This window comes from Lissotriton helveticus, chromosome 6 (genome assembly GCF_964261635.1).
Source record: "Lissotriton helveticus chromosome 6, aLisHel1.1, whole genome shotgun sequence".
NCBI lineage: Eukaryota > Metazoa > Chordata > Amphibia > Caudata > Salamandridae > Lissotriton > Lissotriton helveticus.
Genome location: NC_136067.1, coordinates 1,652,246,620 through 1,652,274,311, shown reverse-complemented (window position 1 = coordinate 1,652,274,311; position 27,692 = coordinate 1,652,246,620). Strand labels below are relative to the sequence as shown.

The 27,692-nt window shown below is 40.9% G+C and overlaps 1 protein-coding gene across 2 annotated transcripts in view; it reads left to right on the top strand.

The window, feature by feature from the left end:
* NAPB (NSF attachment protein beta) overlaps window positions 1–24,424 on the top strand; it is a 251,238-nt gene extending 226,814 nt beyond the window's left edge. For both annotated transcript variants that reach the window (XM_078649504.1, XM_078649505.1), the window contains one exon: window positions 19,704–24,424. In XM_078649504.1, the coding sequence (XP_078505630.1) occupies window positions 19,704–19,808 (105 nt within the window). In that variant the 3' untranslated portion in view covers window positions 19,809–24,424. The remainder of the gene's footprint in view (window positions 1–19,703) is intronic.
* The last annotated feature ends 3,268 nt before the right edge of the window (window positions 24,425–27,692 follow it).

The window sequence follows — 27,692 nt, the reverse complement described above, 5'->3', positions numbered from 1 at the left end:
CGCATCACAGGCCCTGTGCGATTCCTTGGCGGGTGCTTTTGATGAGAAAACTGCTAAGATCTTAGAGGGCTTAAAACACCCTTTGCCCGACGCTCTCGGTCTGGGAGCTCCGGTGAGCCCGCTCAGTCGACCCCAGCCAGTTGGCTTTAGTCCTGGCATGGGAGCTCCGAACGGGCTAGCCAGTCGACCTTAGCCGACTGAACTGCATCTTCCAACAGTAGTTCCTGACCTGGGAGCTCCGGTTGTCCCGCCCAGTCGACCCCAGACTAGTGCCTGTGGCCCTGGTCTGGGAGCTCCGGACGGTCCAGCCAGTCGACCCCAGCTGAGCACCCCAGCTCTTGGTCTGGGAGCTCCGGAGTTTTTCTCCAGTCGACCCCAACTAAAATCTTTTCCTCGTCCTTCCTTTGAGGAATTCTGCAGTCTGGCAAACATGGTATCTTCGGGCTCTCCGCGTGATCCTCTGCCTCCCAAATTTTGGAAGGTTTTTCATGCTGAACTTTTTCGACCGCTGCATTCCATCTGCCTCCAGTCCCTGGAGTTGGCATCAGTCCCCGAGTGTTGGAAGTTAGCAGTAGTGTCTCCACTGCTCAAGAAACCAACACTGGACCCGACCTGCCTTTCCAACTATCGGCCAATATCTTTGCTCCCTTTTCCTATTAAGATCATGGAAAAATGGGTGACCCGCTCGCTCTCAGGCTTCCTTGAAAACATCGGTTGGTTCGATGAGGCACAGTTCGGCTTCCGCCCCGGGCACGGGACGGAGTCCGCGCTTGTAACCGTGTTGGACAATCTTCGTTCGTGGGTCGACAGTGGGAGGGCAGCCTTTTTAGTGCTGCTCGACATGTCGGCCGCGTTCGACACGGTTTGCCATCGGACCCTTGTCGGGAGACTTGAAGAGTGTGGGGTCACAGAGGCTGCAAGAGACTGGCTTATATCTTATCTTGGCAGTCGGCAACAGCTGGTTTCGCTTCCTCCTTTTCGCTCTGAGCCAAGGAAAGTAGGGCAGGGGGTGCCACAGGGCTCGGCCATCAGCCCAATACTTTTCAATCTGTACCTCCGCCCTCTGGTCCAGCTCATAAAGTCCTTCGGTGTCTCGGCTTTAAATTAAGCTGATAACACCCAGCTGGTCTTTTCCTTGGAGGGCAATAACGCGGTCTCGCTGGAGATATTCCATCGCTGCATGACAGCCACAGCAGACTGGTTACGGGCCAACTCTTTACAATTTAACAGTGCCAAGACGGAGGTCCTTCACTGTTCTTTAGATCGGATCCCGCGGGCACTTCCAGTGAACTTTTGGCCTGCCTCCTTCCCCGAGCCAGTATTGGCTGCGGCATCCGCTCGCAACCTGGGGGTGATCTTCGGCCCAAATTTGCAGCTTGACCTACACGTTAATAAAACCACGTCCACGTGCATGATGCTGTTACGCATGTTGCGTAAAGTTCTGCCCCTTCTCCCCGCCCAAGCCAGACCGGAAGTAGTTCGTGGGACAATACTTAGTCGCTTAGACTATTGTAATGCGCTGCTTCTGGAGGCCCCAAAACATCTGGTGGGGAAGTTACAACGAGTGCAGAACATGGCCGCTAAGCTGGCACTCTCACGTCCTAGGTCCAGTTCTTCGACCCTGGCTCTGAGAGAGCTACATTGGCTCCCGGTACATCTGAGAGTGATGTACAAAGCCGCTTGCTTGGTGTTTAGAGCAGTACATCAGTTGGGCCCGATACCGCTGCAGAACATGTTCACTTGGTACGCTGCCCCGCGACTTTTACGTTCTTCTTCTGCGCATTTGCTGGTGGTCCCGCGGTTTCAGAGAGTCAGGATGGGTGGCCGCTCGTTCAGTGTGGCAGCGGCCAAATGTTGGAATTCTCTGCCACTCTCCTTGAGAAGCCACAGTGACTACCTTCCGTTCAGAAAGCGCTAAAAAGGCACTTGTTCCCTAAAACTGCTGTGTAAGTGAATAGTGCCACTGCTCTAGTTCAAGCGCCAGGATGCCCTCTGGGTGACAGGACTGAGCTCAATAAATACACAAAATAAATAAATAAATAAATAAATCAGTCTGACCCTGTGCCTCATGGGAACAGTCCAGCCCGAACTGCCAAGCCATGCCTTCCCTGGACCGGAAACAAGCTTCCTAGGACCCGTTTCTGGCATTTCAGCCGTCTTCAGCCAGGCTTGCTTGAATCCAGTGGCAAAGTGAGCAAGGGACTCACGTCTGAGCATACCCTGCCAACTTATGGCGAACAAAGCGGTACAAAAGGGCATGGTGATGGACGGAGCATCTGAACCCATCAAACACTCGCACCCAGTCAAAAGATCTGGGCCCAATCCATCACCGTTCATCACCAAAGACTTAATAAATATGGGCCTAGGTGAACTATTTGTTGGAGGCAACTGAACCACTAGGCCTGAGAAGAGCACTCCATCTTGGTACACAAAGCTAATACCTTTATATTAAATTACATTTGACTTAAAATACCCAAAAAACTCTTCTTTATTGAGCCATTGCCAACATTATTTAAACTGCCTTATCCAAAAGCATGTCAAGAAAATACAATGTATTGCAAGTAACCCAAGGTGTGTGCACGCACTATGCCAGAACTTTTTTGAACATCTACTATAGACGACCAATAGAGAATGTTGTACTTATGTTTTTACAAAGTTGCTTATATTTTATTGTGGCTCTCAAACAGACAAACATAAATCTTGCAATACTACTGCAAAGAAGTGTTGTTTTGTGACTGTCTGTAAATGGGCGACTTTGTCTGCACAGATAAATACATAATTTTTGCATGTTTTAATGCATTTTAGAAGAATCACTGAATAATATGCACTGGTTCCTCTGGAGGAGTATATCAGCGAAGGACCAAGTCTGCAAGCGTAATAAACATGTTGGTCAGAGGCATTGATTGTGTGAGCTTTCTATAAACATTATTCCTAAAGGACTATCTTAGTTGGTGAAGGAGGCCCTTAATGTTGCTCACCGTAGCTCTCCTAAATATATTAAAACTAACCATACCCCTATGTACACACTGGATATGCCCTTCACCAAAATATAATCTGCTGCTGCTCTAGATTCATGTGAGTGATTTGTTATACTTTTAATTTTCATTCATTTGACATTTCTGTGATGCAGTCATATATGATAAGCTAGGCACATGGTTCCATATATGGGACTCATGTATCTCATATCTAGGCATAACAGACAAGCACAGGGGTTCTGACTAGTACCTGCAACTCTCCTAATATCCAAAAAGATATTGTGTACTCTTCAGCTCCGTTCCCTTATGTACAGCCACTTATGTGGCTTGTTCTTCTTTCCTTTATCTCATTTTATATCTAATCTCGTTTGCCTCATTCTATTTTGTATCTAATCTTTTCTGCCTCACACCTAAATTGTCTTTCTAATTGTGCTTGTCTTTGTCTTCTGAATAACCCCCTGCTCCCCTCTTGACTGGCTGGTTCCTCTCTCCACCCTCATCTGTATCATGCTCTTCTGGCCCTATAATGTATTTTGTAATTTAGTTTCTCCCTCAACCAGCTTGTCTCTTCCCACGCTGTTGGGTACTATTGCCCTCCCTTTAATCTATTGAAATGTCTCAGCACCCTGCTTCATTTTTTTATGACTTAGTGTCCACACCTATCTGGCTTATATCCCACTGCATTCTACAATACAGTGTGTGCCACACTACCCCCTCATACTTCTTGTGCTTTGCTGTATTGTCATTTGTTGTACCTGTTCCCACTTTGTCTCTCTCTCTTTCTGTGTATTGATCCCCTTGCTCACCTCGCTTGTCCCCTGCTCATTTCTCATCTGGTTTCAACCTCGCTATCCTAAAATACATCTTGCACCTCACCCCTTATCCTATCCCACTTTGCAATCATTCTTCTGTCTTGTATGCTGTCCCTTCTCTTATCCTTCATGTCCCTTCACTCTCATGCATGTAACGCGTTTCAAATCCTCCCTTATCTCTCTTCTGCCCCAGTTGCCTCTCTCATCCATCTTGTTCATAATTGCCCTCGATCATCTGGCTGGTGCTACACTCCACTCTGTCATTTGTATTTGGTCTTGTCTATTTTCTCATTAACTGCATGCATATCTGTCTTCTCACACCTGTCTTTTGCTTAGCTCCCCAGTCTCATTTAGCTTGGCCCTGGCTCCTCCATCCTATGTGACAAAGCTATCATCCACCTTCTCGCTAATCTAACTTGTGTCGTGCTACCCTTTCCTATCCGAATTGTGCTTCACTGGCTTTATCTATTTTGCTTCAGGTATTTCTCCCACTTGCTGCCACATTTTACTTTCTCATCCACGCCTTGGTCCCCACTCATCCATCTGGATGCCATTTAATTCTTTTATCTGTATTATCCCTTGTTCTTTTATTGTGTTTCCCATTCTCCTCCATTGTGCACCTTGATCCTCTTGTGCCAATAGTATTCCTTGGTGATCTGTTGTATGCGTTGGCAAAAAAGAAAAGCCAAGGCAAGGTAACAGACTTTCCTCATTTGTGCACCCAGGATCTTATCTGTGAAGTCCAACCTCAACTCTATTAGAGTTTATGAAAGAGTTGAAGGCACACCTTTTAATACTACATTACACACAGTAACAGTCAACACATGTTCTTCTATTGGAGTTTCTGAGAGAAACCTCAGATTCACTTCTTCAACAGAATTCAACAAGGTTTCCAGGACTGGCAGCTGTTGCTGCCTCTTACTGGCATACCATCAACTTAAGTTGATTAACGGGATAAATGCACTGCTATTTCTAATTATTTTTGTTCTTTATTCGTCAAGTTTGTCGGTGCACCAGAAGATAACGTCGAGAGTCCAACGACGTTCAGTGTACAGCTCAAGAAGTGGGTCTAGAGATGCTCTAGAACCATCCCTTCACAGGCACTCATATAGTTGTCTCCGTTTGTAAGAAGACTTCCACTCTGAAGTTCAATTCATTCATTAAATGTTTAATTTCAATGACATTCGATATAATCCATTATATATCAATTTCTTTTGTAGTTTGCATAATTATTGTCATCTTTTTACATTTCAGACATTGTCATCATGATGTATCCAATGCATTTCGGGCATGCAGTAATATGCCCTTCGTCAGGGAAAACGACACTGTCAAGAATAATAACGCATTGTCAGTGTTATGATCAATTATATAGCATGTATTAACAAAACAATGTGGCGATTAGTGATTAAAAACGAGAATTGTGTGAGGTGAGTGCTCAAAAAGAGTTACGTGATTGCATAAATAGCATGCATTGTGAAGAAAATGGAAATAAGGTATAAGTAGTACGGGTCTACTCAGACTCACATGCCTGGAGTATCCAGTATTGGAATACAATCTGTAGAAAAACGAGTAAAAACGCAATTCTTACAAACATGGTTCTTGAAGAAATACACGAATGTAGTCCTGAGCTAACGCGTACTAATGCGCACGTCTAATCTACTGACCTTAGTATGTGGAAATGACGGTTCCACACGAATCCTCTCGTAGGTACGGGCTGGTACACGGTTCGGCAATATCCACGATTGTTTAAAGAAAGGTTCCGGTCATGTGACGTGTGACACGCAACACTAGTGGAAGACAGACTATTGGACGCATCGTCGTGTATTCTTACGTGCAAACTGAATGTGCACGATAGTATTATAATGTTCTGGCCAGAACGAAATAAAAAATAAAAAACGGTAATAATTATTTTAGAACATTGAAATATATAAACTAGTAGCAAAATATATTTACTACGAAAAATTTGTGAAAAACTATTTAAGGTGAAGTCGGGATTCCAACCATGTAGGTTTGGGTTGATCGTAGGGTGTTTTAGTGTATATAGCCATAATGAAAGGCGATAGGAAGCGAAAAGTGTGTGTGAGTATAAGTGTCTGATGTATACATAAACAACACTCAGTATCCACAAGATGCAGTCTTCTAGAGCAATTTACATAGATTTATAGATAACATGCAAGTTCTATTCTTTCATTAAGCCCCATTGGTTTCTGGGTAGAAAGTTTCTGTATCCAAGAGTTCTCTCTCATCAATAGGAATTTAGTGTTGTTTCTCCCTTCAGTTTTTTGAATGGTTTCCAGAATTATGAATTTGATTTGGGATATATTATGATTTTCTTCTGTGAAGTGCAACGATAATGCTGATTTGGTATTTTTTAAACGTATGTTGGATCTGTGTTCAGTTAACCGCACTTTTATGCGTCTTTCGGTTTTTCCCACATACATTTTTCCACATGGGCATCTGATGCCATATATCAAATTGCTTGATTCGCAGGTGGCATTAACTCTCAGTTTAATTGGGTAACCTTTGGAGGGATGGCAGATTGTGTTGCCTCGGATCACACTGTTACAGTTGCCACAGTTAAGACATGGTTTAGTTCCTGTAAATGATGTATTGTCCTGTGATTTCTGATGAAGAATTTCTCCTAGATTCTTTGATCTAGTGAATGCAAAGATCGGAGATTCTCTAAAAGATTGTTTGAAATCCGGCTCAATGTTAAGAATTGACCAATGTTTCATTATCGCTTGTCTGTACTTTTTGCTTGAAGTGGAGTATTTAGATACTACTACTGTTCTTGTCTGTTCAGGTTTGGTTTTAGTAGTTAGTAACTGTTTTCTTTCAATTTGATCAATCCTCTTTCTTGATTCATCTACTAGAGATTGTGGGTAACCTCTGGACGTGAATTTGTTGGCCATTTCACTAAGTCTGGTGTTGAGAGTATTTTCTTCTGAAGTGATTCTTTTGACTCTGGCCATCTGTGAAAATGGTAAGTTTTTGATGAGATTAGGTTGGTGAAAACTTGAATGTAACAACATGTTGTTTCGATCTGTTGGTTTAACATATAAGTCGGTCATGAATCCCTCTGTGGTTATGGTTACTTTTACATCAAGAAAATTCACAGTCGTATCTGACATGACCCATGTTAATTGAATTCTTTGATCAATCTCATTGAATTTGGTTAGTTCCTTCTAGAGTTTATCTTGTGTGTTTGTCCATACAATGAAAAAGTCATCAATATATCTAATCAGTAATTTCAGGTTTTGCGTCCATTCATTATTGGAGAAGATGTGTCGGTTTTCATACCACTGCATGAATATATTAGCATACACAGGGGCTGCTGAATTGCCCATAGCCATGCCTGTTAATTGTTGGTACCATGTTTCATCAACTTTAAAATAGCTATGGTATAGAATGAAATACATCAGTTCCATCAAAAAGGTCTGAAAATCATGATCTAATTCTGAATTCAAAAGTGCAGATTCAATCGCTTCAATGCCCATATCATGGGGGATGCTAGTGTACAAACTGCATACATCAGCTGTACATAAAATTAGTTTTTCTGTTGGATCCAACTTTAGTTGTTGTAATATCTGTAAGAATTGGGACGTGTCTTTGACATAAGTCCGCATTGACTGTACTATGGGTTGTAGGTATCGGTCAATCAGTTGACCAATTGGTTCGTGCAAGCTCCCTCTCGTGGACACTATGGGTCGCATTGGTGGGTCGTTAATGTTTTTGTGTATCTTGGGTTGCATTCGGAGTGTGGGGCTTTTTGGATCTGAACTCAATAGGAAGTTTTTAGTTCTTTCTACAATGGTTCCTTGTTTTAATGCACCATCAATGATGTCTTTCAGTCTTTTGGCGTATTCCGGTGTAGGATTTCTATCCAATTTACAATATGTCTTGTCATCTGAAATGTGCTCATTGACTTTCTTATTATACATTTCTGCATTCATGATGACGATGGCGCCACCTTTATCCGCTTTTGTGTATATTACCTTATCATTGGAAGCCAATTTGTGTAAGGTATCAAAATCCTTTTGTGTAATATTCCTACTTTTTGGTTTGACGTGTTTGATTTTTCTGATGTCTTGTTTTACTAGGTTTTCAAAAAGATCCAGCGTCTTGTGACTGGTTGGAGCTTGAAAAGTACTATGTGGTCTTAAACCTACTAGTTGATCTTTTTCTTGTGGTGGTCTGTCACCGACAAACTTGACGAATAAAGAACAAAAATAATTAGAAATAGCAGTGCATTTATCCCGTTAATCAACTTATGTGTCTACAGTGTCCTGTGGATAAATAGCACGCAATTAATAAAAACAATTTCAACTCTTCAAGATGAGCAACTATGAAGACATTTCAAAAAGCACAGAGGCTAGAGCCTCAACCTTTGCATTTGAAACTAAAGATGCAGACCAAATTTATTCCTTGATCAGGGAAGAACTCACCCAGGAAACCACAGGACGGTCAAAAGAGCAAAATATCAGACAATTATTATACTTATCCAAAAGGAAAACAAACCAGCAATTACATGCTAGCACCCTCATTAGATATCATCGGAACCTACGCATACCACGTGGACTCAGAATTGCACTCAAACCGTCCCTATGCAAACATTCTAAAAAGTTTCAGGAACGCTGGTATGAAATTCTTAATAAATGTTCGTTGGGCCTAATTCTTTTAATAATACAAGAATTATCTACGATCTTAGAAGAACTGAGCGTAGAAATTGAGGTAACCAAAACGGAACTATCCAAGATGATGTCAGAAGACGAACTAACAACTACACTAAATGACATAAAGAGCCAAATAGATCGACATTCTAAAGAAATAAACGAACGAAAAATCCGAAAATTTAAGAGAGACACACTTGACTATCGTCTTGGTGAAGTATACACGTGGGCAGAAATTTACGCGCAAAAACGTAGGAATCGTCCATATAATTCGAATACCGAAACTTCCTCATCCGATAGTGATACCAGTCGAAGATCACGTAAGACACAACCTACGCCTCAAGATAGACCGACTGTTGAAGAACCAACCACCAGTAAAACCACTGAAACTAGTCCTTTTTTAGACCAGGGCCAAGCCCAAAAAGGAGACCCAGGAGAGGGTCAGGTAAAGGACAAAGAAAGGGATCCACCGAATACAAGAAGTACAACCATGACCTCCAAAGAGAAAGAGAAGGAGAGGAAAGCCAAAAAGAACCAACTGTAGAACACTTAGTAATTAACATCAGTGATCATCACCTTAGCCCTTATGAATTGGGGTTACTACAAAAAGGAACATCTTTCATACCGACCACTACCACCAACAATTTGGAACTCGAAGTTAGTTTTTTTAAACTAATGCGAAAACTTAGATTGCGACATTTCTTTGACAATACATTACCTGACAGACCACCACAAGAAAAAGATCAACTAGTAGGTTTAAGACCACATAGTACTTTTCAAGCTCCAACCAGTCACAAGACGCTGGATCTTTTTGAAAACCTAGTAAAACAAGACATCAGAAAAATCAAACACGTCAAACCAAAAAGTAGGAATATTACACAAAAGGATTTTGATACCTTACACAAATTGGCTTCCAATGATAAGGTAATATACACAAAAGCGGATAAAGGTGGCGCCATCGTCATCATGAATGCAGAAATGTATAATAAGAAAGTCAATGAGCACATTTCAGATGACAAGACATATTGTAAATTGGATAGAAATCCTACACCGGAATACGCCAAAAGACTGAAAGACATCATTGATGGTGCATTAAAACAAGGAACCATTGTAGAAAGAACTAAAAACTTCCTATTGAGTTCAGATCCAAAAAGCCCCACACTCCGAATGCAACCCAAGATACACAAAAACATTAACGACCCACCAATGCGACCCATAGTGTCCACGAGAGGGAGCTTGCACGAACCAATTGGTCAACTGATTGACCGATACCTACAACCCATAGTACAGTCAATGCGGACTTATGTCAAAGACACGTCCCAATTCTTACAGATATTACAACAACTAAAGTTGGATCCAACAGAAAAACTAATTTTATGTACAGCTGATGTATGCAGTTTGTACACTAGCATCCCCCATGATATGGGCATTGAAGCGATTGAATCTGCACTTTTGAATTCAGAATTAGATCATGATTTTCAGACCTTTTTGATGGAACTGATGTATTTCATTCTATACCATAGCTATTTTAAAGTTGATGAAACATGGTACCAACAATTAACAGGCATGGCTATGGGCAATTCAGCAGCCCCTGTGTATGCTAATATATTCATGCAGTGGTATGAAAACCGACACATCTTCTCCAATAATGAATGGACGCAAAACCTGAAATTACTGATTAGATATATTGATGACTTTTTCATTGTATGGACAAACACACAAGATAAACTCTAGAAGGAACTAACCAAATTCAATGAGATTGATCAAAGAATTCAATTAACATGGGTCATGTCAGATACGACTGTGAATTTTCTTGATGTAAAAGTAACCATAACCACAGAGGGATTCATGACCGACTTATATGTTAAACCAACAGATCGAAACAACATGTTGTTACATTCAAGTTTTCACCAACCTAATCTCATCAAAAACTTACCATTTTCACAGATGGCCAGAGTCAAAAGAATCACTTCAGAAGAAAATACTCTCAACACCAGACTTAGTGAAATGGCCAACAAATTCACGTCCAGAGGTTACCCACAATCTCTAGTAGATGAATCAAGAAAGAGGATTGATCAAATTGAAAGAAAACAGTTACTAACTACTAAAACCAAACCTGAACAGACAAGAACAGTAGTAGTATCTAAATACTCCACTTCAAGCAAAAAGTACAGACAAGCGATAATGAAACATTGGTCAATTCTTAACATTGAGCCGGATTTCAAACAATCTTTTAGAGAACCTCCGATCTTTGCATTCACTAGATCAAAGAATCTAGGAGAAATTCTTCATCAGAAATCACAGGACAATACATCATTTACAGGAACTAAACCATGTCTTAACTGTGGCAACTGGAACAGTGTGATCCGAGGCAACACAATCTGCCATCCCTCCAAAGGTTACCCAATTAAACTGAGAGTTAATGCCACCTGCGAATCAAGCAATTTGATATATGGCATCAGATGCCCATGTGGAAAAATGTATGTGGGAAAAACCGAAAGACGCATAAAAGTGCGGTTAACTGAACACAGATCCAACATACGTTTAAAAAATACCAAATCAGCATTATCGTTGCACTTCACAGAAGAAAATCATAATATATCCCAAATCAAATTCATAATTCTGGAAACCGTTCAAAAAACTGAAGGGAGAAACAACACTAAATTCCTATTGATGAGAGAGAACTATTGGATACAGAAACTTTCTACCCAGAAACCAATGGGGCTTAATGAAAGAATAGAACTTGCATGTTATCTATAAATCTATGTAAATTGCTCTAGAAGACTGCATCTTGTGGATACTGAGTGTTGTTTATGTATACATCAGACACTTATACTCACACACACTTTTCGCTTCCTATCGCCTTTCATTATGGCTATATACACTAAAACACCCTACGATCAACCCGAACCTACATGGTTCGAATCCCGACTTCACCTTAAATAGTTTTTCACAAATTTTTCGTAGTAAATATATTTTGCTACTAGTTTATATATTTCAATGTTCTAAAATAATTATTACCGTTTTTTATTTTTTATTTCGTTCTGGCCAGAACATTATAATACTATCGTGCACATTCAGTTTGCACGTAAGAATACACGACGATGCGTCCAATAGTCTGTCTTCCACTAGTGTTGCGTGTCACACGTCACATGACCGGAACCTTTCTTTAAACAATCGTGGATATTGCCGAACCGTGTACCAGCCCGTACCTACGAGAGGATTCGTGTGGAACCGTCATTTCCACATACTAAGGTCAGTAGATTAGACGTGCGCATTAGTACGCGTTAGCTCAGGACTACATTCGTGTATTTCTTCAAGAACCATGTTTGTAAGAATTGCGTTTTTACTCGTTTTTCTACAGATTGTATTCCAATACTGGATACTCCAGGCATGTGAGTCTGAGTAGACCCGTACTACTTATACCTTATTTCCATTTTCTTCACAATGCATGCTATTTATGCAATCACGTAACTCTTTTTGAGCACTCACCTCACACAATTCTCATTTTTAATCACTAATCGCCACATTGTTTTGTTAATACATGCTATATAATTGATCATAACACTGACAATGCGTTATTATTCTTGACAGTGTCGTTTTCCCTGACGAAGGGCATATTACTGCATGCCCGAAATGCATTGGATACATCATGATGACAATGTCTGAAATGTAAAAAGATGACAATAATTATGCAAACTACAAAAGAAATTGATATATAATGGATTATATCGAATGTCATTGAAATTAAACATTTAATGAATGAATTGAACTTCAGAGTGGAAGTCTTCTTACAAACGGAGACAACTATATGAGTGCCTGTGAAGGGATGGTTCTAGAGCATCTCTATACCATCAACTTATACAGTCACAAAAATGCGTGCTTCACAAACCTCTAATACCTGCAACTGAATGAGGTGTGTATAGACAGATACTCACTGAAAAAACAAAGGTTAAAGTGACGCTGGAGTTAGGTGAAAAGTTCAGTGTCAATGTGATGTTTTAAACAAAAAAAACTGAAATTCACCAGTTTTAGTTATCTCTAGTAACTATAAGTCATGCCCTAAAGTAACTATAACTCACACCCCAGCCATGCACAGTGTTATCATCAATTGTCATTTCTGATGTTGCAGTGAAGTCAAAAGATGTCATGAATGATGTAATGTGGGATAATTAGCTGTGCATGGAGAGCGCAAGAGTTATAGTTCCCTTAGGACACAAGTTATAGTTACTAGAGATAACTATAACTGGTGAATTTCAGTGGTTTGTTTTTGGTTTAAAACATTATGTTGTAACTGAAATGTTCACCTTGTTATAACATTACTTTAACCTTTGTTTTCTTTCAGTGGATGTCTAGGTTATTTTTATCAAAAGTTATATTTTATTACTATATGTAAAGGCAATTCCCTCGTGCAGTCACACAACCTTTGGTTGTCGACAGTGTGTGGGTTGTGCCAACTCCTCCCCCCTCTGAAAATGGCCTGTGGCAGTGCGTGGCATAGGGTTAGCCTTAAGACCTGACTTGTGGCCAGGCCCTGAATTCAGCCCCTTGCTAGCAGTAAACCCCACGCCATGTATGTCCATCTTGTATGCACAGCATGCAGTTGATCTTGCAGGGCCTGGTTGCACTTAGGTATACTTACTGACTTCGCCAAAAAGTCACAACCCCAAAATATTAAAAGTTAGCCTACTATCATCTGTCTCCAAAAAACACCTATATCTTTAATCTTGGTATAGATCAGTAATTCACACAATGCAATCTTTTTATAATAGTGATTATTATAAAAATGTTTAATAAAGATTTTTTTTAAAAACATGTCTGAGTCTTTTAAGTTCGTTTTTATTGTTGCATTTTGTGGGCTGAAAATGTTAAAAGAAAGTGTTGTAGAAATATTTTTTTTGTGATAAAACTAGCATGTCTTTCTTTTAACATTTTGAGGCCCCGAAAATGCTATCAATAAAAACAGCCAGAAGATGACTTTGCACTCCAGCTGGAGCGCTTTTAAAAAATGCGGTATGCTCACTAGGTCATGGTTTGAAACACCCGGAAGACGTACTGGTTTTTTTACTAGTTTTTCTGGGAGGCTGCTTCACTTTCTGAAGCACCTCACAACATTAAAACATGCTAGGTGGGGCCTAAGTATAAACATATTGTTTATTATAATGCCTTGGGACATTATGGGGAGCGCCTTCCTAGGTGCAGTGAATTATAAATGGTGGGGAGGGCCATGGATCTGAAAGGCCCCCTCTATCCATTCTGCAAACATTTGGGTAAGGGGCTCTCACAGGGGACATCAGTGGTGCAGTCCATGGACAGAGTGCAGGCCACGGATCACCACAGCCAGCAATACCCCTGCCCATTGGTCAACAAGGCCGCAGAGATCTGACCCAGGGGCCGTGGACCAAAGGTTCACGTTTCTGCAGAAACAATGGTATTACTCGAGCATGAGACTTCATTAGCCAGCCTGGGGTCAATTGACTCTGCCTGTTTGGGAGTGAAACGCTGCTCCAAGGTGTAAAACTTGCATGCTACTTTCCCCAGGGTGTGTACCCTCTTTTCCGATCAAAAAAGTGCAGGGCTTTCAGAGGGGCAAACAGTCCTTGAAGCTGCTACCATTTCCTGCCAGGGTGGGGGCTTGGTGAGCTGAAGAACTCTAAACATTAGCACTATGAAATGGCCGTCTTACACAAGCCAGCGCTTTGCAGATCAAATAATTAAATACATTAGGTGAGTTAAATCAAGTAGATATGGTGTGCCCCCGTTTAATAGAGATGGGCAATCATTCAGATGGCAATTGCGGGTGTCAAATGTCTTCCCAGAATCTGAAGTTACCGGTTGTAAAAGGCTGCGCTCCCTTTATAGATGTGGAATAATACGAGCCACCACAGCAAATATTTTGTGGTTTGAGCAGCAGTGCCTCAATGTGCTTTGTGGAATCGGGGACTGTCTGCCTGGAGCAACGCAAGATGTAATGCATGAGTCACGGGCTGCATTTACAGAAACCATTTTATACAGAGAGACCATATAAATGCCGCTGAATTACTCTACTGAACAGGCGCTCGTCATTGCAGAAAGGCAGCCGCTTGTTTATATTTGCATCGCGCTTTCACTTTATGTGAAAGCGAGATGCAAAAATAAACACGCGGCTGCCTTTAACCCCTTCGCTGCGGGGGTTATTTTCCCGCTGTGCTGGGGGTAGGGGGCGCGCACGGCGCTCCTGTGCTCATGAAGAGCTCAGCTCGTCATGAGGCACGGCGCTCCTGTGCTCATGACGAGCTCAGCTCGTCACAGGTGCATTACCTGCCGTGGAACGCGCAGCACAGCAGGGGAATTATCCCCGCATGTGAGCGTTCCACGGCTCATGACGAGCTGAGCTCGTCATGAGCACCGGAGCGCTGTGGCTCATGACGTGCTCAGCTCGTCATGAGCATGGAAGAGGTTAACAAAAACGAGTGAAACAGATGTGTTCACACTTACACCCCTCTTTGAAATAAGAAATACCCTCACAGCAGCCGTGAAGCAAACGATCCAGTCTGGATGGGCCGTCCTTAAAGGAGACAGGGTGGTAACCAAGAGGAATCTTTTTCAGCGTTTAGCATAAATGCTGACGCGACCCAGTGAAAATGATGGGCGGGGCTTCAAGTCCCCTTCTGAAATCTCCTCTACCACAATATGTCGCATGGGTGCCCTGGGGACTCAATCCCCTCAGCCTGTTTTTTAAAAAATTAATTGGAGGGGGCTTGTGGCCCCCCTCCTCAAGCCTGTTCCTCCCAGAGACCCCCCCCCCCCGCTCCCCATACTGGGTGCTGGCCGGAGCCGGCATCTTTTCTTTGCTTCAGCCCAAATGGGAGGAGCATTTTTCTAATGCTCTTTCTGGACGCGAGCAAAGTGGAGTTCCCTGACCGAGAGAGTGTGGGCAGAGTATGCCTGCACTCCCAGGGCTGGTAACCATAGTGTCCCGGGGGTAGGGGGGGACCAAATGCTCCCCCCTATCTGGTATTCAGCCCCAGGGGATGCCCTCTACCCTTCAATGCGCATTTCGGATGGGGATTGTCTGGGACCCTGAGTGGCTTGGGGAAGGGGGCTCCTCAGAGTCCTGATTAGGCATATACTGCCTGGAACAAATTTAAAGACAGCAGAGCTATGGCTTCTTTACTAGAGTTACTTTTCACTGTTCACCAATTCCATCAGCGAAACAAGAAGTTAAGAGGATACTCAAGGATTCTCATGTTTTACCACTGTACAACCTGTTCAGCAACCTATGCTGACCTTTTATGATGCAGGGGTAGAAAATGCTCCAAAGGACAAAGCCAACAACAGCAGCAACATTCCACATCCTCTTCTTCACCAGGCATTGCTGCCAAACCTCTTTAGTTGAACCTTGAACATCATGTTGAAAGCCTGCAGAATCCATCTTTGCCTTTTTTACTGGCATTCTAACACATCGGACCAATGTGTCCTTCCGATTATCCAAGTTAGTTATGCCATTCCTTTTCTGGACATATGTCCACACATCTACCCAGTTTACTCTCAAGGGTTGACGGATTATACCTTGATACTGCTAAAGGAAGTGATTGTGTTGTCCATAAAAGTGGAGATTTAACAGGTACTGGTGGCAGAGATGGGGTGTTACTTCTGGGACTTTCTGGTCTCCAAGAAGGACTGAGACAAGAGATTTCAGACCTTGGAATCTTGAACTCCTTCTTCAAAAAGGAAAAGTTTACAATTGTGACACTTGAATGCCACAGGAAGTATCTCTGCTTTGTGGTGGGGTTAGATAACTTCCAATCTAGCACCCTACCCTTTGGACTTACATCAGTCCTTTACAAATGTCCTATCAGTGGCTGCTGCATATCTTCTCAGGGAAAGGGAAACATGTTTTCCCGCACCTTGAAAACTGACTGATGAAGGCAGGCTTGCTGTAGCTAGTCTCAGACTACCTACAGTCAACTATGTCATTACTGTCCACACTCCAGACAGTGTAGAAAGTTACATTCTTTGGGGATGTTCTGGACACAGTTGTCTTGAAGGCCTTTCCACTTCTGTAACAAATCATGGGTATTGAGGCTACGATTCCAATGTTACAAGCAGCGTCCCCTTTTTCAGCCTTGATGGTTCTAAGGCTTCTTAGGTTCTTGGTGTTGTGCAGCCTCTTGTGTCATACATCTTTGGGCCTTTAAAGGTAACCTGCAGCTGCAGTGGGCACAGCTCTTGGAATGCATTTCAGGCAGAATATATATCTCTGACAAGGTGGCTCAGGATCTTGGTGGTGTAGGATGGATGACCGCGTGATGTACGGCACACTATTTTTCTTTGCACACCAGAGCTTAAACTAGTGATGGATGCTCATCTCTGGGGGTAAAATGAACAATGTGGAGATCAGGGATAACTGGTATTAGATGGTTAAAGCACCACCACATAAATTGTCTGGAGCTTGAAGCCATTTGCGTAGTCCTCTAGACTTGTCTGCCTTCCATCAGGGCAGGTTGATTCTGGTGCTGACAGAAACACGACAAACATGTGGTTCTGCAAGAAGCAGACCAGAGGTGGGTCTGTGCTCTGTCTTAAGGCTCTTAGGTTTTGGCAATGGTAGGTGCTTCACAGGATTTTTCTCACATTGAATCACTTAATTGGATCCCTCAGCATCAGGGCAGATGAGTTCAGGAGGCATTACCTTGCTGATCAAGAGTAGCATCTGCACCTAGAGATGGCACAGAGTACCTGTGCCCACTGGGGCATATCCGTGGTGAACCTACTTGCTACCTCCGAAAAACTCATTGCCCTGCCCTTTGCACTCTCTTGGTCATCAAAAGTGATTAGACAATGCACTGTGCCACTGGAACCAAACTGCATCCAGCTAGGGGGAAACCAGATTTGGGTTGCTTGTGCTACGACTCCGAAAGTACCCGGCTTGGCAGTCCCTGTTAGGAGCTGTACCAAAACTGATTTTCGTATGGCTGGATCTAATCTGAGGTGGCATGGTGGACAGAAAAACGATGGAGTGGGATGCATCCGAGTAAATCCCATAGGCAAAATGTAAATCAAGCCATCCACCCATCACTTTTTTGTATACTTTTGTGTGACCTGTATGACCAGACCTGGTTCCCATGCTCATTGTGCCTCTGGAAAAAAGATGCAACCCACTGAAGATCCCCAACTAGGGTAAAACCGGTCTTAAGTTGCATGTGTTCTAGTTCAGTGAGGACCTGGGTTGGCAGTACAGGCTGGACTGCTCCTATTGGAAAACTGTGATGTGACTCAAGTAATTACCAGTGGCGAAGATTAATTCAGGCATTCTACCCATCAAATTGTTTCTACTTCAGTGGGACTCTGGCATCCTCTACATGTTTCTGCATCTAATCCCCCGGGCCCTGAAGAAAGTCAAGCAAGACAAATCACATAGATACTGATAATCCTGGATCAGGCCAGTAGGGTCGGGTAATCTGAAAGGCTGACCCTGTGAATCTTCCCTCCACTTCGCCCTTCTCTTCTGGAGAACTTAATGTCCCAGTAATATGGCAGAGTGTTGTGTCTGTACCTCCACAAGCTAAACCTCCATACGGAGAGATTAAGTTGAATCAAATGAGAGGCTTTAATCTCCTCATCTCAAGGAGTTGATATCATTTTGGCTGATAGCCATCCTTACTACAAATTAATTTATTTCGCAGGTAGATTAGTAATGTATTAAAAAATCTTATTTCAAACCTGGAGTAGCATACAGCAATGTTCTCTGATGCTTTTCTCTGCATGCATGCATGCCAAACTCAGGTCTAGAGGAGACGTGTGCTTCTCAATCGAGCAAAAAAAGGCCTGCAACCAACTTACAACTGCATCGAACTCTTGACCAACTGTGTCACATTTATAATGAAAACTGAAGACCTTTCTTTTCTAAACACCCTATAGATTGCCAGCTATACAGAACCTAGAGACCTTTGTTTGGTGTTGTGTGGTGTGTAAATACGGTCATTCGTAGTTGTTTACATTCGCTTACATTGATAATTTTGACAAGGTCATTTGGTCAATTTGACTTATTTTGCCATTGATAGGAAAGGTGTTTCTCATGCAGTATGTGCTCACAAGATATGCTGAATGGAAAGAATACCTTGAATTTGCCCCTTATGCATGGTCATCGAAGACTGGTCGCACTCCGTATTGTGCAGGACAGGACCAATGTCTTTCGGTCTTTGAACTTTGAAAAGTATGCTTCCTCTTCAAATCTAGAGGGTTCCAAGTGATGTAGCTTATAATCTTTTTCTAATATGTTCAACTGCACACTTTCATTCACAATGTACACTTCACGTTTGCCAATCATTCTGAAGCTAAGGAGCAAAATATTTGGGTACAACTTTGAAAGACCAAAGTTTCACCTTGCGGGTCCATGTGTTTCCCTTGAAAAATGGTTGCTTTTCGAGCAACATTTTTTCAACTAAAATAGTATAGCAAATAATCTTGACTTCATTAGGTTTAATAACGGATGCAAAGTTCATGGTTTATAAAATCTTTGTGGCACATTTGATGGCAGAGAATGATAATAAAGCTCTTTAGCGTCAAAAAATTGAGATTGATAATTGTCTTTTCAAGTGTTCTAGGCTTCAATGACCAGATGTCAGATTAACCTAAACATATTCAAAGACTACAATTGATAGAAAAAAGAGAACTATTATTAGTTTCTCGCCATGGGGTATATATAGAGTGGTCTCAGACACAGTTATTGGCTTACACTAGCATACCAAAGGGAACTCACTATTGTATGCATTATGCAGAAAGCCCTGGTCAGATAAATATGAAAAACATAGACACCTATTCTACAACTACAAAGGAAGGTTTGGTACCCTAACACTTGCACTATTAAAAAATCACATTTAAAAATGTGTGGCTTCCTAAAGGATTTGAGACTCTATTCCTCAATAAATCCCCGATCTAATCATACCTCATACTGTCACCTATTGTATATATGTACTGCCATACTGTTCTCTACATCATTGTGTAGTTCTAATAGATCCGCTTAGTAAAATCGTCTGCTTGTTGCAGCCCGTATAGTGCTGTTAAGCCTTTCTGTCTTGAGAAAAAAAGGCTGTTTACTGAACATCCCCAGTAATGTTATTTAGGGTTTTTGCTATGATTAAAATGACATGCTATACTTAAAACAGACCCAATCTATTGTTATTGAACACAAAGACTAATGTTTGACAGTTTTATATCTTATGTTTAAATTTCTCTGACAAATTGTACTCTATTTTTATCAGGTGAAGGAATTTGATTCAATATCTCGTTTGGATCAGTGGCTTACAACCATGCTGCTACGCATCAAAAAATCTATTCAAGGTGACACAGATGGGGACCTCAAGTGAATTGTTGAAACTACTTGTGGCATGTAGTCAAAGTCCTAATTTGTGTTCTGTTTACTGGCCTGTGACAAATATGAGACACGTTACACTAGTAGCTTCACTATGCTATTTCAGAAGCAAATACTTTGTGTATTGTTCAGTATCAATCTGTGTGCCTGTATTACCAACTCAGCTGGGTTAGAAACTATGCTGTTATGTTGGGTCTCCACTTTGTGTGTTTGTATATGATAGTGTACTTGATATGAGACCAGGCATCACAAAGCACAGGTGAGCTGGATCTTCTGTGTGTCATGGACTAAGTTATTTTATTATGTAGAAAGGTGATATGATTGCCTACAGTGTGAATGTAAAAAAAAAAAGACTTAACATTCCACCAGGCAAATAAACAGATTTACTTACTAGCTTTCCTTGTTTCACATTTTATATTGTTAAACCATTATTTGGCTATTTCAGAGATTACAAAACATTGGAATAGTGCTCAAGTGGTGGCATCTAAAATAGGCTTTTGATTTACTAATACTAGTATTACTAGTATTCACTTATTCAGGTTCTAGGCAGATATTAACAGCAGTCTATAAATCCAGAGCATGTTATTTGGCTCAGAGATGGGTTGCCAAGAGCTGGCAAGTCTATTCATGGTAATGCTACTATTCGGACTAAAATATTCACCAATTGTTTTCTAATAATCTTCTGTTTCATCCATTTATTTTTGTTCATTTAAATGGTTCTGAAAATCTCAATTGCAAAGAACCTACTAAAGACAGTAGTACAAAGAATGAGTGGCTCTAAATACTGCTATTATCATACGTAGTAGCAATTGAAATGTGTTTATTTTGCCACCACATATCACTTAAACTGTATACTCAAAACATTTGTTGCTTTTAGTTCCTCACATTAGTCCTGTACATCATATATCATATAGTTGGTGACTTTTAATGGCAATACCTATCCACATTTCTAAATAACGTAGAATTAATGTTGAACTACTGTTCATGCAATAGATTGTTTTATGTGCTTGTGACTTGCAGCATGAAGTTACTGCTGTTTTGTTGCCGCTTTTTGTATTTTTACTTGCAGGCTGTTTAACTTGTATTAACTAGTCTACATATTTAAGTCCATGTCTTTTATTTAAAACAGTTTATATTTGAAGGTGCAGTATCTCGTCAGTGGAGGTATACAATAATTAACATACTTTGATTGCTTTTTTGAATATTTATGTTTTAATATTTAATTTTTGGTGGCTGGATCATTATCTCATTTGTGTACCTTACCCTCAAGGTTGAAGGTTTTTTAACATGAATTGTGTTCCCAATTGCTTTCAGTTTCCTGTGTTTTTAAAAACTATTGAATTAATTTCATTGTTTTGAAACTTAAGAGTTGCAATCATACATGTCATGCAGATTAAACCACATAATTGTCAATATCAATGTTTCTGCTAACTTGTTTTGCTTCGCTTTAAAAAAGAAAACTCTACATGGAAAAATTAAATTCATAGTCTCCAAGTCCATGGGCCAAAATTAATGGATGGAAAAACATTCATATTTGGTAGCAAAAGGGTTTTCGGAGGTGGGTATATTGTGCTGAATATTGTAAAAGCAAGTGTGTATCAGAAAAAGGTCAGTTGTTCAATCAATATTTTTGTTCAGTATTAAGATAAATAGAAATGGTGTATGAAAAACTGCAGAAAAGGAAATGGAGTAAACTAAACCATTTACAAGAAAATATTTCAAAATATCCTGCAACTAAACTAGAACCAGACGTGAAGCTTTCATAGTTGAAGGCAGCGCAGTCAACAACCATTACAGCCTTGCTCAGGAACAGGGGACTGAAAACCAAAAGGTCTTTTTCCACAGATGTGGGTTCAGGTACAATCTGACAGGTACAGTTCTGGTCATATATCCTCACATCTATGAGTCTACTAATTTGATCTTCAGTGGTTGTGAGCAATTGGATAAATACTGTGAACTTATCAACTAGCCCAAAAACATCATGGATTCACTGGTTGAAACTCACATCAGACTACTTTTCCACTCATGTACAAGTGAAGTAGATGAAAGTATAGTGATACGTGTGATCTGCTTAAATTTAATTTAAGTCTTTGGTAGTAGTGAACACAGACTAAAGAAGTCCAGCAAACATAGGAAACAATTGAGGTAAACACGCAAGGAGCTATCTTATTGATAGATAGGAAATAGTACAATTTATTGAAGTTCGATGCAAGAAAGAAAAAGTAAATATCAGGTGCCATAAAAATCACTCCTAGTTGGTTTGGTGCTCCTTAAATACCTTTAAAATCCCAGAAGAACTACAAGGCCTGCTTACTTTAAGATGGAAGAAAGTGTTATTAAAGGGCTGAAAAAACACCTTGGGCTGCACATAACAAAGCCAAGATTTTAAAATGCTGGAAGAGTTGTGGAGACTTTATTTATATTATGGAAATCTTGTGAAACATTATAGGATTGAAGATGAGGTCTTGAAAGCCAGTAAAATAATTACATTTTGGAAATCGTTTTAAATCAGGAATGAATGTGACAGCATCCTAGGAAGAGAAAAGGGATGATAATGTACACTAAAATTTAGGAGCAATCAGAAAAAGGCTACAAACATTGTACATGGTTGAATCAACGTATGTTATGAGGCAAGACTTAAGTATGCATACAGTAAGGTAAATTATGTATCAGGCCATGTTCAAATTCCTTAAGACGTTATTTAAAAAAAAGAGAGTGTCTTGAACTAGAAATGAAATAAAGAAACGGGGTTGTGTTAGACTGAGTTAAAAGCAATATATAAGCCTTATTATTATGTAAAGGACGGTGGAGGAAATTATCCATCCACAGTGGAGAAGAAGATGAGTGATTTGAAGTAAACAGAAAGCAGACAGTATAACGTTAGTACTCCTGTAGTTTCTTCATAGAGAATATATACCAGAGAATAACAAAATGTATAAGTAGGGTGTACTTGTCTGCTGCTTTTAAGATCACCCTGCTGCTAAAGTTAACTTAACACCTTCAGCGCGGCGTGAATTTTCGCGCTGTGCTGAAGGTTCTAATGAGCCTACCGGCTCATGACGGAACGGTTCCGTCATGAGCACAGGCCGACCGACGCTCATGACGGAACCGTTCCGTCATGAGCATCGAAGGGGTTAAAATATTTTAGCTTCACATGATTGTTCTGCCAAATTATTTCTATCTTCATTTTATAATCTGCTGAAAGATCAGAGTGATAGGACAGTTATGTATTTTTTATTGATGACATTCTGACTCACAGATGGTGCACCTCAGTCAATAATTTACTGAGTGTTGTTTGTTAGCCTGAAGCAATGAAACACTGTTGTCTGATTTAATTGACTTGAGTGTGTGTGTAAATGCAGGATTCTTCGATTTGGCCGTTAATGACTTAAAGCCACAAATGTAAAGTTGTCAATTGGTAACTTAATTGTGCTTCTCTCAGCCCAGAGAGTAAAGAATTTAAGCTCTTGTTTTTTTCTTTTGGGTTTTCCATCAATGCCCTGTTTATTTTTTGATGCATATTGATGTGAAAAGTATAACAGTGAAAACTTGTAACAATCTCTCCTCTATTAACAGGTTTTTGAAATGCAGACTATAATGCATAGTGTATGTTCTGCAAAACCACTCATCTTATTATGTGTTTAATTTCTTAATGTCTTAATCTTATCACCAGCCTATGGAATCTTTACCCTTGCATTTTGTAAAATGAGCCCTGAGGTTGTTTTATGAAAATGTAGACATTTACTTTCAGTAAATACAAGTGCCATGAACTCAAACAAATATCAGAAATAGTAAGAGCAGTACATTCGACATAAGAAAGATTTTGACTGCACTCATAAAACAAGGGAGCATCTGAAGCTAAACAAGTGGAAACTATAAAAAATATAACAGTGACATTGTGTATATACATTAGTGGAAGTGATGTTATTTTCATCATAAAAACAGAAGATCATTTTAAACCCACAGAGTCATACCTGTCAGTTACATTGTAATAAATTGTCAATAAAGACTGCCACTATAGAATGCAACTATTTATGATATCCAGAACATGAGGTTATTGTATGTTACATAAAGAATTATTACTTATTTCAAGTGCTCTGTAGTTTAATCATTGTAAATTATTTATTTTAGCTGTGTGTTTTAATTATATTTTGTTAAATACTTTCTTTGTGATATTGTTTTAAACGTTAGCAGTATGTTTTCACCTGTACTTTCCTGGGTATTATTTTGTATTTGTCTGAAGGCCTGAAAACTGTATTTTTACACATACGAAAATATGCTTTCAACATAGGGTATAATTATGATGTTGTTGTACTAAACCTCTTTATGCAAATGTCTTTATATTTGTTTATACCTGTGTACATGCAAACAGGCATCATTGTAGCTATGGTTTTGGCTAGCAGATGGCATGCATCAACTATTATATGATTGAAACGCTGCTGAATCACAGTTCAATATCACCATTTAGCACTGGGATGATCTGTTGGGCTTGTGTGTTCTTAGGTCTATTGTTGTGTTGATAAATTATACAATTAATACTGAAGCAAATTAAAGAGCCTAGTATTTGAGTTTGTGTGAAACCATACAGGAATAAATTCAGATATCAAATTGCTTCTGTGCATTATTCCTTGCATAAACATTTTGCCTGTGTTCATTTTGATACATTTGAATATTTGTTGAAATTAGTTCTATAAACAGTAACATTTATCAAAGAAAGTTCAATTGCTAACAGCTTCACAAGGCAGAAAACAAGTTTAATTTATATTGCTCTTTAATTTTCATTCTGTTTTTCATATCAGTCGCCCATGTGCAAGAGCAACTGCTGCTTATTGTAATTTTATTTTTAGTGCATGACATGGTTTAGATGCCAGACTGAAGTCCTCAGGTGTTTTTGTTTATTTATTCTTTTTAAATATCAAAACTATATTATGTGACAATTTATATCAACCAGAAATATGCTTCCTTGTAAAAATGCAACCTGAAGGTCATTCCCTTTTTCTCCTTGGTATGGAGTACATAGGAGACCGAACCCTTACATAGCCTATATAAGCTAAATAAAACAGTTTCCTTCTATGTCATATTGTTTTTTAGTACGACCGGTGGTACAGCAATTCAAATTTAAGGATATAAGAAAACACTACATAAGATACAGATATTGATCCCCTCTAAGCCCAAGACCGAACAGAAGTCCACAAGAGAATGTGTTCTTTTGCCTTTTCTACATACACTGTACAAACTTAACAGAGTTGGTTCTGATTAGTGAAATGTCAAGGCCAGATTTGGCGGTGTGGACCTATCCACTCAATGCCTTTATAGTGCACATAATTCTCACTTCCTACCTTACAGCAAATAATTTTTCATGGAAGTTTGCTTAATTTGCTTTCAGTAAGAATCTAATTTCTTTCCATGTGCAAACAGGTTTATTTTAGGGTGTGCCAAGCACCTGTAATTTGCTATTGTGTAAATATGCAGAAAGTTCAGAAAAAGTATGCAAAATTGAAAAACCACATTTTGACACTATATCTATATATATAAAAACGAATGTCTGTCTGTCTGTCCTTTATGCATTACTACACCATTCATCCGATCGCGATGAAACTTTGGGAAGTTGTTGAGTACACTCCAGCGAAAGTTTCGGGCATATGCATTACTACACCATTCATCCGATCGCCATGAAACTTTGGGAAGTTGTGGAGTACACTCCCGCGAAGGTTTGTGGCGTATGCATTACTACACCATTCATCCGATCGCCATGAAACTTTGGGAAGTTGTTGAGTACACTCCCGCGAAGGTTTCTGGCGGATGCATTACTACACCATTCATCCGATCGCCATGAAACTTTGGAAAGTTGTTGAGTACACTCCCGCGAAGGTTTCTGCCATAAATTCTTTTTAAATATCGGCCCCCCAGGGCCCTCATAATGTTTCGAATACTGATGTACGCACCAGACAGAAAAACTACAAATCGTGTATCCACAAGCACTCGAATAAATAAATAGAATTAAAACGACACTTTGAAATGTTTTCCATATTAAAATGAATAAGTTTCAATAAAAATGACACAATGTAAATTGAATGTTATCATAACGAGTTTTCTTGAATTTCCTAGCTTACACGTCGCAGCAACGTGCGACTGGTAAGCTAGTTTTATCATAAAATCCATCCTCTTATGTATTTAGGATGCAAAAGTGCATTCTACTCTAGCAAAGTACAAAAACAAGTAAGTAAACACTAGCCACTCATGTTCTTGTGATTCCCATGCCCTGTGATACATTTTCGCCACAAAGGGTGGGAAATTGCGCAATGTAGTGTAATAGCGTAATTTCGGGAATCTCATGAAAGAAGTGTAATATAAAAGTACTAAGATTATGCGCACATAAAGAGAATTTCCGCACGCCTCGCTTATTTTAGGGTTGATGGTTTAAACCATCCAGCATTAAGGGCTGTAAAATGTTAAACCAAAAATGTTCGCTTTGTAAAACCTTTTTTTTATTTGTTGCCTCTTCTTGATGATGCAAGTACTACTTTACTTATCAGAGGTGGGAGTAATGACAAGACATTCAGTATAATTTTAGCTTAAAAATGTACCTTAGGGGGCGTGACCAAGAACGTCAAGAAGGCAGTTGCACTCTAAGAGCCCTCCGTCATCCACTCCCATCTCCACTGAGTTTGGGTCCTGAGACTGCCACATCCTGCAGTGTTAAAACCCTTGAGACCTGTGGGCTATGATTGGGCCTCTGGCTGCTGCGGCGATGAGCTCCTGCCGCAGTGAGACCCTATGCACCCTCTGCCACTACATGGTGCCCTCATAGGGCATTGCTTCCCCACCGGCAGTCAAGAGTGGCTGGGGCTGGGCCTTCTTGCTGAACACTGCCGCGGCTGGTGGTGACACCAATCCCATAATTGGTCGTTCCCTCCCTTGGAGGAAGGCAGCACAGTGAGGAGACAAGTCTGCCAATTGCCAGGGTAGCCGCACTGCGAGGCCCTGCAGCAGGAGCTCCCCCTCACCTGATGTGTCCTGGGGCTGAAGAGCCGGGTCTCGGGAGACCTGTGTGCAACTCTGGCTTGCGGGAGCTTGCGGACTGCAACTGAGGCTTCCTGACCTTGACAGATCGATCTGGAAGTGTGTGTGACCTGGACTGAGTTAGCCCACATGGACTATTAAGAGCAGGCCACATGCAGCGGAATGCCCCAATAGTGAACTGCCTTAGCTGTGATGGGCTGGAGAACCGACACGTTGTCTCCATAGACAGGTAAGGAGAATAAGCGGGGCGCTGCGATGGCAGCAGATGGTGACCTGCCCGCCCACCCAGTATTAAGACTCATTGAGATGAGAACTCACCATGCCACCTGTCCAGGCTGACTGCACGGCAGGGACCTGCACTCAATCTCAAGGTACATTGCCAACAGCGGTGCGGGCGGCCTGTGAGCACCCCGGGGCCTCCATGACCTGGGAGTCCATCAACAGCCTGCCTGGGGATGTGATCTGCTGGGCCACGGGAGGTGTGTCAGGTGTTTTTCTCTGCAGGACAGTTGGTGCCTGAGGAAGCATCGGGTCACCACTGTTCCGCAGGGCCTACTGGAACTGGGCCCTGCATCATGACATGGAGAACGGCGCTAGAAGATCCTGCTTGAACGTGGAACACGGCGTTATCATGGACCTGCCTGTTATCTGCATAGTTGGGTGAGAGGGGCACAGTTCCTGCCCGCATGGAGCCCATGCACCTCTTTTTTCATCCCTCTGCTAAACTGTGCATTGATGGGAATATGCGAAGACCACATCCAGCCCCTCATGCTTGCCATTCTCAGGACATACCTTCCATCCACCCCCTTGGCAGGAGTGTTGGCTTCGGGGGTGTGGGCTTCCCCTCCCAACTTGC